The sequence below is a fragment of the Exophiala mesophila genome (assembly GCF_000836275.1).
Source record: "Exophiala mesophila strain CBS 40295 unplaced genomic scaffold supercont1.3, whole genome shotgun sequence".
NCBI lineage: Eukaryota > Fungi > Ascomycota > Eurotiomycetes > Chaetothyriales > Herpotrichiellaceae > Exophiala > Exophiala mesophila.
The window spans coordinates 4,983,887-4,998,192 of NW_015622506.1; the positions used below are offsets into that span (position 1 = coordinate 4,983,887).

The window sequence follows — 14,306 nt, forward strand, 5'->3', positions numbered from 1 at the left end:
TCTATTGTCAATGCAACAAATTCCGCAGATGTCCTGGAGGCCAATCATCCCACTTGGGCGATGACTTGCATATCCGAGAACATGTGTGTCCTAAAGCGTCCAGGTACGCGTACTTGGCTTGTCTGATCGTCCAACTCAACCGCGCTCCGGGCTCGCCTATCGGCATTATCTCGATTGCCCCAATACGTCCTAGGGGTCCCCCCCCTCCCCCGCCCAGTCGCCCAAGGGTTCTGTTGCCCTCTATCGCTATCGCCTAATCGCCACCGAGGGGCAGAAGCGGCCACAACCCCGGCTCACGGGAACAGGAGTTGCAGAAAAGGGAGGCTGTGGCTTTATTTTCTGGGCTATCATCAATACACAAGGCACACTATAATACTAGGTAATTATTCATCCATCATCCACCTAACCGTACATTTAGTCATTCTCATTCACCAGGTAAGTAAAAGGCTCTTTGGATGCTTAGGTATCTACCTCCTTATGCAGTTCCGTCATCCCACCAGCATAATCATGATCACGATTACGACCTTGCCAGCTTGCACCTATCAGCCAATCATCCATCACCACTGCTTGCTCACTACTCGTAGTCTCATCATCCTATCCTATCCTATCCTATCACCAAGTGCCCCTCGACCCTGCAAATGCAGCCAACTCAACCCAGCCCAAAGGTTCCCCGGAAATCGGAGCCGAATTTCGGTTTTCGCATATGATTGACTGATACATTTGGCTGCTCCATTTAAGTACACTTCTGTGGAATCCACTTGATTCCAAGATCCCACCATCATTCCCGTTGACCGAATACGGGCATCAAGGCCACCGAACCTGTCAGGCGCTGGATGTCTTCCCAAGGTAGGTTATCAACCAATCAAAAAGGCGTGGACAACTTCGTATTCAGATGAAGGTGCAGATGCAAGCAAGCAAGAGGAAGTAGGAAGCAGCATGACCACCGCCTGCACCTGTTATTGACCAATCATATCTCGTGAATCCATTTCTGATCAAAAACATACATGCAGGGCCGTGGGGGCCACCACTAGGCTGGCTTCTCATGTATCTTTTAGACTACTCGTATAGGTACATAAGTACGTAGGAATCACTGTATGCACAATGGGTAGAGGAGAGAATCTTTTGAGTTGTCTGAAAATCATTTCTAGCTACCTACCTAGTACCTGCAGCCTTCAGCCTGGCCTGCACAAGAAAAACAAAAAGCCCGTGTTGTGTCGTTATCATCAAAACGCATTCATACGCCCCTGTCGCCTGCTGTGAATTCTGTCTGAAAAAGCCAATGTCCAAGGGGGTTCTGTAGTCAATCCATGTTCTCCGTCTATGCCGAGAAGAGATTCGCTTTCCACTCAGTTTCGATCTCTAACTTGCGTCTTAGCACCGCTGATCAATGCAGTCTAGCACGTCTTCGTCTTCGTCTTCGTGCAGTGAATAGGCATGAAGAGCAGCCCTTCGATAGATAATTCAACCTAGTTGAATTGGATACGCTTGGTAATCTGGTGCCTTTCCATCACATTTCTGCCATGCAGTTCCGCGCGTCACGTATCGAAGATCTAGGTAACGCGAATGTTTTGTTCCGATCGCCCGCATGCATGCTTCTTCTTCGAAGCCATAGCTTTCCAGCCACTTTTTCAACCAGACTTGGTAATCATCCTCGCGATCGTCGATCTTGACGCCTGGGCTAAAGTCTGGCTTTGGGGCGCGAGGCGTGGGCTGAGCCGGAGGGCGTCCAGCGTGCAGAAATGGATGGTCGGGATTCACGGGTTGGCTGCGCAGCCACTGAGCCTCAGGGGTCATGGGCTTGCTGTATGATCGTACTTGGATGATGAGCTTGCTAATGTCTCGCACGCCGCCGCCAGTGTAAAAGGACGTGACTTCTTGTGCTGCGTGAAAGTCATATTCACCCGATTTTGTATATCCAGGGTCTGTGGCAGCCAACAATGCGTCCATCAGACTGCGGCCAACCCCGTTTCGACGAAAGTTGTGAGCCACAAAGCACTCGAGATCAGCGCTGATGTTTTCCACGTAATCGAAGCAGGACCAGTCAGTAGCTGAGGCCCAGCCGATGACATGTTCATCCTTGATCACGCCTGAATATGTCGTGTCGACATTATGGATTGGATGGGTGTGATGTGCTGTGCGAGCCACGGTCTTCTTGCGAGAATTTCCCCGGCTTCGTTCAACAGCAACGATGAATGGCAATCGAGATTGCTGAGCCATGTCCATGCGCTGGTGCATTTCGGACTCGCCAATCTCGTTCAACTCAGATGGTCGAACGCCATTTTTGATGTGGTAATTGTAGATGGCCATCATCCCACGCACGTCAGAACGAACGGCAGGTCTGAGATAAAAGTTGGCCTTGGGGCGTCGTGGTTCTTGCAAAGGTTTGAATGGCGGCTGTTGACTATCGTTGCGGATTGAGAATGCCTCGGTCTGTTTGAGTTTCTCTGGGAAAAGAGTTCCAGTCTTAGCCTGGATGTACATGTTGGTGGTCTCGTCCTTGACCTTGAAATTTTGTGGCAAGGATAGATCCATTGAACAATCGCCGTCAAAGTCTGCGACCGCACCCCCTACTCTCAAGAATGTGTCGCTCCTGAATTCATAGCCATAGTGGGCACCGTTTGAGGCATCGATTGTCGTGTCACGAGCAACAAGACCAATTCCATCAGCATGATTGGCAACGTCGAGAACGTCAGATTTAGGGTAAATGACAAAGTCAATGTTGGGAACTTGTGCTCGTCTCAGAGCAAAGCATGTGGGAATTGTGGAATCGAGCCAATTACGAAGCCACTGTCGATGTTCGGTATTGTCGGCATGAAGTTGATATTTGACCCGTTGTTCCCAGTCCTCTGGCGGAGGTTGGAAATTACCATCCCAACCCTTCAGAGGAGAGTCCATGACATTAGGCTCGACCCTGCAAATCATCCGGCCGAATTCGGCTTTGTCGTCGATACCCATGGCCCTGGTCGAATCAAGATCGCCCATTGAACTGGCTGCATTGCTATATAAGCTCCACGCTGGAGCCCTTATGTCCGACCCCTCAGTCCGATTTTTGCGTTGTGGCTGATCTGAGTGCTGGCCACCGTTATTAAGCTCAACACGGAGTGTTTTGAGCTCTGCGAGATTTGTGGTTTGGAGGCCATCCTTGTCATTCTTCAATGCGCTGATGTAGACTTTCTGGATACCTCTCTCCTGTAGTCGTTGCAAGGTCTGTTCTCTCGTCTCACCGTCGAGCTTTAATGTTTCGTAGCTGGCTTTGGATGCATCAGGTTCGTTTGAAACGTTCTTTGATTCGGTATGGGACGCCTCTGCGCCAACAGGGTTTGAAGACATTTTTGGGGGTTGGGCAGATGGGTGGCCGTATGCATAAGGATTAAAATTTCCGGGGAGTGGTGAGCTTTCATGGGTATGGTCGTGGTGACTTGCATCTGTCATGGTGTCGTTGTTTGCGTGAAAGCCACCTTGTCTAGAGTCGGTGATGAGATCATCATTTTCAGAAAGGCCAAGGTTCTTGAAGCGTGGGTGATCTCGCCGATTTGAGAATGATGTCTCCATGATCTAGGGCTGTGTTCTGTCAGCAATGAGTCTAAACCACCGAGAGCGGAACTCACTGTAGCGCCGGAACTTAGTGCAGTGCCGGAACTCACTTCAGCGCCGATATTCACCGCAGTGCCAGTTAGTTCTCCTAGTCTATAACCAGCGGCAGGAGGTCCTGACCACTCCTCAAAGGTTGGAGAATAACAAGTGGATCTGGCGATACGGAAGAGCGAAGCGGGTTGGAGAGGATGAAGGAGGAGTGAGGAGGGGATTTAAATAAAAATATTTATACGCCGAACCACATGTGAAAGCCAAAGGCACTGTCATATCGCGGATGACGGGTTCAGGACCGCGAAAAAGTTAAGTTCACTTAACTTCAAGGTCATGCTGAAGTCGTGATTGGATCTTGCCGTTAAGCGTGGTTGATTCACTGCTAGGACGGTGAAGAGGGCCCAATTCTGCGGGTCGCTGTAGGCCGTAGCCACAGGAAGTAAATGCGAGAGCGTGTCCAGCTGCTATTTCGAATCAACAACATGAGCCGGGAGGAATAGCATGAGATGAGTGACAAGGAACAACTGTCACTGATGGGATGAAGTCAAGAGTCATGTCCATGTTGAGTTAGATGTGTCCAGGATTAGGCTAGCAGCATGCTGCTTTCAAAGGCCAATAAGGCACCAGAATACTGCTGCCTCAGTCACTTGCTTGGCATTCTTCGCTTCAGGCAGCCACATCATTTCAGTCACATCCCAGAATTCCCACACCGTCAACAAATGAATGTACATAGAATATAGGTGATTGGGTTACGATGATGAGATTGACATGTGGTCAAGAACAATGAACCAGTCGAAGTTCTTCAATTGTATCTGACTCATTCCATCAGAGCCTAGCGGATGGTTCTTGATTGGCCCGCATATGACTTGATCGAGCGTTGTCTTGAGGGGGTTCTACGTCAACATCATGTTGTCTATCCTCCGAAAAGCCCGACTCAAAGACAAGGAGATGCGAATCCTGATGCTGTGAGATAGCATGATATCCATTGACATTGGGCTTTGACTTGGCTGATCACGTGTTTGTCTAGAGGTCTTGACAATGCAGGAAAAACAACGATCGTCAAACGCGTCATGAATGAGGACATCAGCACCGTCAGTCCGACTTTAGGGTTTATCATCAAGACTATTGACTTTCAAGGGTTTGCCTGAGACAACATGAAAGGATCGTGAATCAGGCTGACCACTACAGCTACAAATTGAATATCTGGGATGTGGGAGGCCAGAAAACCATCCGTTCTTACTGGAAAAACTACTTTGAAAAAACCGATGCTCTAATTTGGGTGGTGGATGCCACTGACCGGCTACGTGTTGATGACTGCAGGGTCGAGCTCAGAGGACTGTTGTTAGAAGAGGTAAGGCGTCTCGCGAGCAACTGCTGGCAGGCTATTGTTGAGAATCTGACCAGTACATCAGAGGCTAGCTGGGGCAAGTCTATTAGTGTTTTTGAACAAGACAGATGTGGCTGGATGCATGACTGAAGAAGAGATCAAACAGGGCCTGGAGTTGGACAGGATCATGACCCATCGATGGATGATTGTGCCCTGCAGCGCAGTCACGGGATCAAATCTCGACAAAGGATTAGGATGGGTTGTGCAAGATGCACGAGACCGACTGTTTTTATACTGAAATAAACGAAGCAGTTCGCCTGGGGGCCATGGGGGCCCCTTCGGTCTCTTTATGGGTGGCACTCGCCTATTCGCAAGCTCAAAACCTGAAACAAAGCACCCCTGGACCGATAGGTCTTAGGGCTCTTAGGCCACATGGACACTCGGTTGTTACAGGCGCACTGGCCACGACTTGGCCAGGCACTGCAGCCTCAACAAAGTGGCCGCAGGATCAGCGACCCACAGGTAGTGATAGATTTTTGGCATAAACGGGCATAGATTTTTACAAGAAAACATGGAGGATGAATTAAAAGATCCAACATCTGTTCTCTTCCTCAAGTGTTGGGGAGAAGATCAGAGTTTGGGTTGCACCTCGCGACTCGGACTTTCCTTGGTAGTGCAACTGCCAACTGCATAATAATAACAAAAGGAAGGAGCTGTACTGACACACGTGCAACCAACAACCCAAAAACTTGCTCCGAGGGAAGCTGCGGAGAACAACACGCGCCGCGACGCTCCTTCCTCCTTCGTCTCCCGCATCCATCAACATCAACATCAACAACAGATGTTCAGAAAAAAATTGTTTCCTTTAGCCAGCCATCCACACTCTGCCGGGCCCTAGAAGCTCCCGAGCCTCTGCTTCTCCTTTAAGCCAGTCCAACGAATCTTCCGTTCTTTGAAGCCTTTATTCTCCGACGGCCATACACGCAGGCCCCGTACCATGACTGCGCCATAGTCCACACCAGCAACTACATCCACAAGGTCCACTCCTCAAAAACCTAGTACATTTTCTCTCCATCATGGACGCGTCTAACGATGGCTCTGAGTCTGTCGACCAGTTCCTGGCTCGTATCGCCAGCCTCACTTTGAAGCAGGGTGAAGAAGACGCCGAACGCTCGAGAAAAATGGAGGAAGAGATGATGCAGGCTCGTAAGGAGCGGCAGGCAAGAAGAGCTGGTAGAAGCTGAACACTCCCTGACAATCTGTTATCCTGAGTGCTGATTTTCATCTTAGAACGTGCACGATCACTTTCGCCCTCCAAGACTGGTCCTACCCCGACCTTGAGATCTGTCGTTGACACTACGCCGGTACAAACCCGGGGCATTGATCCTCCTGTCGTCCTCACTCCGCAATCTCGTCCCCAGACTCTAGGCCGATCCGGTTCAATTTCCCCTAGAGCTGAACGGCCTTCTCTTGCTTCCGTTGATTTCAATCGCCCTCTACCTCCTCATCCATCGCCCGCAGACCATTCCCCGAGTGTGGGCAACTCAACCAATGCAACTTCTTTATCTCGAAGCGGCACTCTCTCCTGGAATCAGCGTCCCCTATCAAGAGCCGGCGCGATCGGCTCCGTGCGATCACGACCGCAGTCAGTGGCATCTATTCCCGATTCTTGTGTCGGTCGACCTCCCTCCCCCTCCAAGGACGCTCCTGAGATGTCCAGACAAGATATTGCCGCCTCGCTCGCCTCACGAGATCCTTCATGGTTTCGCCAGACCTCGGACCGTGGCCTAAGCTCGGCCGCTTACCGCAAGAATGAAACCGATTCTTCTGAAACCACAGCGACATCATTCGGCAGAGGTATGCGCTTACCGGGGATGGCCAAAGAATCATCGTCTATACCCGGCAAAAATATCCAAGCCGATGGTCCCCAAACAAGCACAACCTCATCACCAAGCATTCCGTCTGGTGAACCATCGTATTCACGCCACGATTCTAGCGCCGATAGAGCACCGGCCACTACTCGACCGCTCTCTACAATCTCATTAACCCCGTCAAAATCTCCTGCGCTTGATCAACCTTACTTAAGATCATTGGATCTACCGAGTCCATCAGATCCTGATGCACCTGGTATTGCTCGCACTTCTAGTGTCCTCTCTACTAGTCGGCCATCTTCGCCTACCAAAGGTCTAGGTGGGTTTGTTCAAAGCGCCATGATGAAACGTTCAGATAGCGTCAGTAAAAGGTGGAGTGTTCAGGCCAGTGCAGGACTCAAGCGCGGGGACTCGGTCGCAACATCTAGACCTGCACATCTCCAAAGTCTCAGCGGCTTTACCCCCGGGCATTCCAGAGGTTCTTCCAGAGACGTACGCGGCTTCAAAGACGGCGAATCATCGCCTTTGTCAACTTCCAGACCCGTATCAAGCCATGGATCTGACCCTGTGCCAATTCTCAAAAGCAGTACACCTCGCGTAGATGACTCAGCGCCCGCTGCCAAGAGTAATCCGTTAAGCGAGCATGATCACTCCGAAGCCGTCACATCACCTCCACAAGAACAGAAGCCCCCCTCCACTCAGCAGTCTTCTGAGGACTTGTTGTCGCGAAGTCCATCAAAGACGCTTGATCCCCGCAGGTGGAGTCCGACCAAGGCGAGCTGGCTCGAGAGTGCCCTGCAAAAGCCTGATGCACCTAGGTTCACGAAGAAGCCAGAGATTCCTGCCTGGAAGTTGGACATGCAGCGATCCAAGGAGCAACGTGTCAAGTCTCCCGAACTCGGCCAATCGACAGAAGCGAAAGATTTAGACTCAACTCCTGCTGGCGGCAATTTGTCGCTGGCTCATTCAGAGAGCCATGGAAAGACGCCTACGTCTGCTACGCCTAGGACGGACCAACAAGCGGTGAAGTCAATTCCAGGGACTGGGAATCCAAGTTCAAACAACATCATAGCTCCGTTGCAACAGGACGAGAAGCCAGCGGTGCCTTCGAAGCGCAACCTGATCTCCAAAGACGTGTCACGTGCAGAAGAACAACCGAAGCCAGATTCTTCGAGCTTGGTTCAAGGAATCGAGTCGGCTTCGGAACCTCGTCCTGCCGAACATACCCCCGTCAAGGTTGAAAGCAAAAGTACCATCCTCAAACCTAAGCCCCAAACACCACCGAAGACCGATTTCCGGGCCGCTCTCAAAGCACGCCAGCCGGCCTCAAATGACAACAATGGGACTGAGCCCGAGTTCAAGGCGGTGTTCGGGAAGCTGAAACGGACACAGACGCAAAATTATGTGGCACCAGACCTTCTGAAGGACAACATTACAAGAGGAAAGGCAGCACTGGCAGTCACAGGTGGGCCTCAACAAACGAAGCGTGTCGATGAATTCAAGGAGAGCATTCTCCAGAAGAAGGAAGCAATGAAGGCGGCTGGCGGGAGTACCAGCAAGAGGCCAGAATCAATGGAAGCATCAAAACCGAAACATGATGAAATCCCTGAAGCCCTGATACGACGAAATGCTCTGCAAAAAACCAATTCACTGCCTGATACTGAGTCTAGAAAGTTGCCAGACGTTTCGAAAGAGTCATCGCGCACCTTCCCAGCCAAGATCGATAAGCCCCAGAAGCCTCCGGTGCTTTCACAAAAGGAGTCGCCGCCGACAGGGAGCCCTGCTTGGAAAGGGTCTCAAACACCCGTGACTTCGCCATCAAAGGCTACGCCGCCGTCGGCTGTACCGAAGCCACTGCCCAAGGAAAAGTCTCTCTCGGAACCCATCCCGTCCAATTACGGTCAGAAACTACCCGGTTCTAATGTCGTCAAGAAAGAGGACAGAGATCAGGTCACCTTGCCAGTGTCCAGTGTGGCCCGCCCGATTCAAGCCAATATACCACCAAAGTCAAGTGCATCAGAGAAGAGTAACCTGGCCGCACGTCTCAACCCTGCTCTGGCTGGCTTTTTGTCTCGTAGTGGAAGTCCTCGCCTTCCCGGCGACCCTCCAAGTGAGGGTAATCAGTATGGCTCTCAAAGCTCAGGACGGATGGTGTCTACGGCGGCAGATCAGCCCTCTGCAGGACTGACCCATATGACGAAGGGCAGAGCCAAAGGGCCGAAGAGGAGAACGCCCAAAGACAATCAAAGCGGCCGCAACAGCAAACCGAAGGCAAATTCGTTAGATCGTCCACCCAAGACCTCCGAAGCTGAAGCGCCACAATCAGCGTCTCCAGCTCCCGAGCAGGCAAGCAAGTCTGCAACTCTTCCACTCGCATCATCAGTGGTCAAACCATCCCCGAGAAAGCCGAGTGCCGGGATTGAGGTTTCAAAAACACCTTCAGGCCCTCCGTCTTCTACCACAACGCCCAAGGGTCTATTGTCGCCTAGCTCCCTCTCAGATAGCCTTGCTGAATCGGCAAAGCGTGCCGTTGCTGCTCCTTCATCCACTCCTGAGCCTTTCTCAAAGTCTAAACCCATTGTGGCAAAGAAATCTGAAGAGCTTCGCAAGGTGTCAAGTTCTGAAATACCCGAGTCTTCAAATGCCATCTCTTCCAGACCTGCAACTCCTAAGAAGTTTTCGGTACTCTCAGATCAACAATCTCGACTCGATGCACAAGACAAACCGGCAGTGATCTCAAAAACACCTTTGAACGCAGCAACTATGCCTCTGACTCCCAGCAAATCGAAACTCAACACTCCAAAATCCAAACCAGAAGCCGACACCGACCCTAAATCCAGCCTGGCGTCTTCCGGAAAAGCCAACGGCGTTGGCGTCCGAATTGATTCGCCCCACATTAAGCCTCTTGCAACATCTGAATTGACCCCTCCGTCAGAATCACAGTTATCTGCGGGCCGCTCGAAGCCAATTCCTCCCAAGCCATCGCAAAAGCCGCTTCAGTCAACTACAAATGCTCATCTTGTCAGAACACAACTTGAAGCGATCCTTGGCCCGTTACCGCAATCTACCGATAGGGCAGAGTTTGATACCCATTCCTTTTTGTCGTCCCAGGCACCTGGTGAGAAGGTCAAAACCGTCAATCACCAGATTTGGGAGGTTGGGGCAGGGGGGAAGAAAATACCCATGCCGCCTCAGCAGGAACACATCTTGTTTGAGGACAGCATGTATCTGAGTATCCACGTGATGCAAATCTCGAACGGGACACAGACATCGGAAGCTTACCTTTGGTGCGGAGATGAAGTCTCTGAAGCTGCCATTGAGGATGCTCAACTATTCTGTCGCAAGGCAGCTCGAGAGAACAACGCAAAGCTTGAGATTATTCGACAAGGAAAGGAAAAGTCGGAATTTTTCCAGGGTCTGGGAGGAATCGTCATTATCCGCCGAAACAAGACCTCGGCGTTGTATATGCTCTGTGGCCGACGACATCTTGGCCATGTTGCCTTTGATGAAGTTGACTTTGCGCCTGATCAACTCACTTCAGGCCTGCCATTCTTGATCTCGGCTAAATTTGGCAAATTATACCTTTGGAAAGGAGCCAGTAGCAACCCAGAAGATGTGGGATGTGCGAGACTCATCGGTATGGATCTGGGGCTGACGGGAGAAATCGAGGAGATCAGCGAGGGAGAAGAACCGGCCAGTTTCTGGGAATCATTTCCCTACACTTCTGGAAAGCGAAAGACGACGGCTGGGCGTTCTGAGTCGGATCGACACCGCGGGCAGTCGACAAGATTGTATCGAGTGGAGCTCGATCGACCCAAATCCTCGGGCGGCTTCTGGGGCTTGCGAGCCGCCTCACCCTCTAAGCCTTCGAATAAGGCTCTGATCGAGGAAATTCGGCCATTCACTCAGCAGGACCTGGATGCGAGTTGTATCCAGATTCTCGATGTCTACAGTGAACTCTATGTGTAAGTTGTTTCTCAGGGTCAAATGGAATCGAATACTAATACCGAAGATAGCATTGTTGGACAATCAGCACGGAAACCTGTAGAGTTTATTACGGCATTACAGGTTGCACAGGAGATGGCCGTGTTATCACCTTCTGTACAAGATCGACCATTTTTGCCGACCTGTCACGTCATCTCAGGCGACATACCCGACAACATCAAGGCAACCTTTCGCAAGTGGAAGCCCACAAGGTCCACATTACCGCAGGGGTCTATCTCGGCTCGAGCTGAAGATGTCATGCAAGAGCTGGGCATTGTGTCATAGTTTATACAGCAGTTGCTTCTATGTAAAGAAGGTGGAGGTGACTGGCACCCTTTCGGTTGGGTAGCTCGAGGACAAAGCAGGACATATCATATTGTGTCGTAGATGGGATTGATGGTTCAGTGAAGACATGACTGATCATGACGAGACAGATGATGATGATACTATTAGCTATGGTGATGATGTCAGCCATGGACAATAAACCAGGAACCGTGCCAAATAGCATGATACCTTCGTCTGGTATTGTATTTGATGTAAAAATGATACACAACATCAGGAGACTTGATGCCATTTCTGCCTCCGAAGCTTCCCCATTCGGATGTACGCAGATCCAGGCGAGCGTCGTTGATTCGTGGCCAATCACATGGATGCTTACATAATGATCCCTCGGCTAAAAGTCATGATTCTTCCTTCCACTAAACTACTTTTCTCCCGATCTCAAGGTTCCTCTCGTCCGCCTCAACATCATGCACTCCTAACTGCAGAGCCCACAATTATTTCCACCATGCTTTGATCGCATCTTGTCATCTCTAGAGACTCATCAAGAGCCGACCTCGCCAACCATCAAGATGGATTGGGCTGCCCCCAACCTCCCCACAACAAAACCAAATACCGTTCGGGAATCCCCGGTACCCACCGCCACCGTGTACCTTGAACCCAAACTCCGTCGAGAGCTTGCTCGTCTCGACGATGCCGTCCCGTTCAATCCTCAAGTCCGGTATCTGCATCATACCTGGGCGCAAACCTTCTTCTCGCGACCAGAGCTGTACTTTCAACCATGGTCTATCCCAGAGTTGCAAAAGATTGTCACCGCTGCCAGGCGCACTAGGAAGCGGGTATGTGTCACTGGATTCGGTCATTCGCCCTCGGACCTAACCTGTACATCCTCCTGGCTGGTGAATCTGGACAATTTGTCTCAAATCCTGGAAAGAAGTGTCGACAACACCCCTGGCCTGACACGATTCCAGGCTGGTATCTCGCTCCATAATCTCAATCTGGAGCTTGCCAAGGACGGTTTCACGCTGCCGAACCTGGGCTCCATCGATGTCCAATCGGTAGCTGGTGTCATCTCAACAGGCACTCATGGTTCAAGTCTCAAGCATGGTCTGGTCTCTCAATCCATTACCTCCTTGACCATCTTACTGTCCAACGCTCAGCTCGTCACCTGCTCCGCGACCAAGAACGAAGACCTCTTCCGCGCAGCCCTCCTTTCGTTGGGTTCTTTGGGAATTATCGTCGAAATCATTGTCCAGGCCGTCCCAGATTTCAACATTTCCTGGTCCCAGTCTCTCTACACCCTCAAATCTGTGATCGATGAGTGGGACAAAGACCTGTGGAAAACGGAAGAATTTACGCGCGTCTGGTGGCTTCCATACATGAAGCAGGCTGTCATATGGCGTGCTTCCAAGACCGACGAGGCACCAAAACCACCCAACACGACCTTCTACGGAGGCAGCTTTGGTTACTATGTCTATCACAACCTCCTATGGTTGTCAAACATCTTTCCCCGCATTCTTCCCTGGGTTGAATGGTTCATTTTCGGAATGCAGTACGGCTTCAAACCAGGATCTTTTACCATGTCTGCCGTTCAGCCTGCACGTGAGGGATTGCTGATGGATTGCCTATACAGCCAGTTCGTCAACGAATGGGCATTGCCTCTTCACAAAGGTCCCGAAGCCATCGCACGACTTGGCGCATGGATCAATCGTGACGATGCTGCAGCAGGAATCCCCATTTCCAGCAAGGGCGTTTGGGTGCATTGTCCCATCGAGGTGCGTGTCTCGGACACGAATTTCTCCGAATCCAATAGCTCGGGTGTGCGACCGTTCCTCGACCCCACTGACGCTGTCGGACCTACCCTCTACCTCAATGCCACGTTGTATCGGCCATATGGTCGCGACCCGCCTTGCCACGAAACCTACTACCGCGCTTTTGAGTGGTTAATGCGCGACCTTGGCGGCCGCCCACACTGGGCAAAGAATTTTGCGTACACGACCAAGGGCGAGATTGAAGCCATGTATGGGAAGGACATGGCCGAGTTCATGCGTGTGAGGAACGATAGCGACCCTGAGGGCATGTTCCTAGGTGCTTGGCATCAGCGTACTTTGCCAATTCAAGATGCTACCGTTCGGGGCGAAGGTGTCAAGGGAACGACGACGACACTACCTCTGATGGAACAAGAAGTCAGCCGAACGAAGAAAGGCCTCGGATGGGGATTCGGTGACGGACTTCTCTGGCAAGGCAAACGGGCAGGTAGCGATGGAGAAGGATGGGAATATGATGGTGATGATGGAGATGAGAGTGATATGAATATCCAAGGTGGCATCGCCGGGGATCAGACTCCGAGTCCGCCTGCTACCACGACCAGTGAGGAGAGCTTTGATTACATGGCAAAGGGCGAGGCAAGTGTTTATGCCGAGCGAGGCGAGTGATGCCGCACACTCTACATTTCTGGCGCATCTCTAGCACGACCTGCTAAGTAGTTAGGGTATATGAGACAGTTTGATTCTATGGCTCCCTCCTGTTCTAGTCGAACAAGAGTACAGTATTTTCTCAAGTGACTGGACGTCCGCGTGATGCGAAGCCTGATTCATGGATGAGTGCCTCATGCTCAGCACGCTTGACACGCATCCAACGAAGCGAATCCCATGCGGACATTCTGCCTGCTCTACGATTGTAAACTCTAAGATTGATCTTTGGAACCACATTCAAGAGAGCCACGGTCAGTTACAGATCGCACCAAAAAGGCATAGCAGAGGAGAGCGACCCCGGCTGGAGTTTTCCGACGTCAAATTGAGATGCCCTTCAATCAATTTGGTTGATTCCGAGACCGGGCCAGTCAAATTAATGGAGTTCGAGGATTACCCGGAAGAGATGAATTCTACTGCCGGCGCATAGTTCAAGAGCAACATCGCGTTCGTCGAAAATCGTTGGACTAAAACATTCTTCTAGTATTGTGATGACCGTGATAGTGATCCGTGTAAAGAACAGTCACCACATGTGCAAAAAGACGCATGGCTGCAAGGTTCGTCGACACGCGAACGAAAGCATTGAGGAGGCCGTACTGGAAGGCGAGACCCAGGGCATGCAGGTCTCAGCAAAGCGTAAACAGCCATGGGATCTCAACGGCACAATCCCTGAGGTCAGATAAGCTTCCCGGCAAGCACCGTTCCCAGGAGATGGACATAACATGTTGTGATCAGGTCACATGCCCCCGCAAAGATTTCTGAAAAGCCTTCCCTGATGCCGGCAATCGA

At 51.1% G+C, this 14,306-nt stretch overlaps 4 protein-coding genes across 4 annotated transcripts; 3 read left to right on the forward strand and 1 right to left on the reverse strand.

Moving 5' to 3' along the window:
- Window positions 1-1,147: 1,147 nt before the first annotated feature.
- PV10_05248 (uncharacterized protein) lies at window positions 1,148-4,086 on the reverse strand. Its single transcript, XM_016369879.1, has 2 exons — window positions 3,609-4,086; window positions 1,148-3,561 (listed from the first exon to the last, which is right to left on the reverse strand). The coding sequence occupies exon 2, from the start codon at window positions 3,550-3,552 to the stop codon at window positions 1,462-1,464; it is 2,091 nt and encodes a 696-aa protein (XP_016225667.1). The 5' UTR covers window positions 3,553-3,561; window positions 3,609-4,086; the 3' UTR covers window positions 1,148-1,461.
- Window positions 4,087-4,323: 237 nt separating this feature from the next.
- On the forward strand, window positions 4,324-5,490 carry PV10_05249 (uncharacterized protein). The gene is made up of 4 exons (XM_016369880.1): window positions 4,324-4,550; window positions 4,613-4,723; window positions 4,774-4,936; window positions 4,998-5,490. Exons 1-4 carry the CDS (start codon window positions 4,492-4,494, stop codon window positions 5,208-5,210), a joined length of 546 nt encoding a protein of 181 aa, XP_016225668.1. The 5' UTR covers window positions 4,324-4,491; the 3' UTR covers window positions 5,211-5,490.
- Window positions 5,491-5,742: 252 nt separating this feature from the next.
- On the forward strand, window positions 5,743-11,265 carry PV10_05250 (uncharacterized protein). Its single transcript, XM_016369881.1, has 3 exons — window positions 5,743-6,145; window positions 6,203-10,748; window positions 10,800-11,265. The coding sequence occupies exons 1-3, from the start codon at window positions 5,989-5,991 to the stop codon at window positions 11,050-11,052; spliced, it is 4,956 nt and encodes a 1,651-aa protein (XP_016225669.1). The 5' UTR covers window positions 5,743-5,988; the 3' UTR covers window positions 11,053-11,265.
- Window positions 11,266-11,491: 226 nt separating this feature from the next.
- Window positions 11,492-13,577, forward strand: PV10_05251 (uncharacterized protein). The gene has a single exon (XM_016369882.1). It carries the CDS (start codon window positions 11,619-11,621, stop codon window positions 13,479-13,481), a length of 1,863 nt encoding a protein of 620 aa, XP_016225670.1. The 5' UTR covers window positions 11,492-11,618; the 3' UTR covers window positions 13,482-13,577.
- The last annotated feature ends 729 nt before the right edge of the window (window positions 13,578-14,306 follow it).

Excerpts from the sequence above, each read along its gene's own strand:
- PV10_05250 (XM_016369881.1), top strand. The coding sequence starts at position 5,989 with ATGGACGCGTCTAACGATGGCTCTGAGTCTGTCGACCAGTTCCTGGCT. Across the intron at positions 6,146-6,202 it reads GCGGCAGGCAAGAAGAGCTG|AACGTGCACGATCACTTTCG; the intron begins GTAGAAGCTGAA and ends TTTTCATCTTAG. Across the intron at positions 10,749-10,799 it reads GTCTACAGTGAACTCTATGT|CATTGTTGGACAATCAGCAC; the intron begins GTAAGTTGTTTC and ends TACCGAAGATAG.
- PV10_05251 (XM_016369882.1), top strand. The coding sequence starts at position 11,619 with ATGGATTGGGCTGCCCCCAACCTCCCCACAACAAAACCAAATACCGTT.
- PV10_05249 (XM_016369880.1), top strand. The coding sequence starts at position 4,492 with ATGTTGTCTATCCTCCGAAAAGCCCGACTCAAAGACAAGGAGATGCGA. Across the intron at positions 4,724-4,773 it reads AAGACTATTGACTTTCAAGG|CTACAAATTGAATATCTGGG; the intron begins GTTTGCCTGAGA and ends TGACCACTACAG. Across the intron at positions 4,937-4,997 it reads GAGGACTGTTGTTAGAAGAG|AGGCTAGCTGGGGCAAGTCT; the intron begins GTAAGGCGTCTC and ends CCAGTACATCAG.
- PV10_05248 (XM_016369879.1), bottom strand. The coding sequence starts at position 3,552 with ATGGAGACATCATTCTCAAATCGGCGAGATCACCCACGCTTCAAGAAC.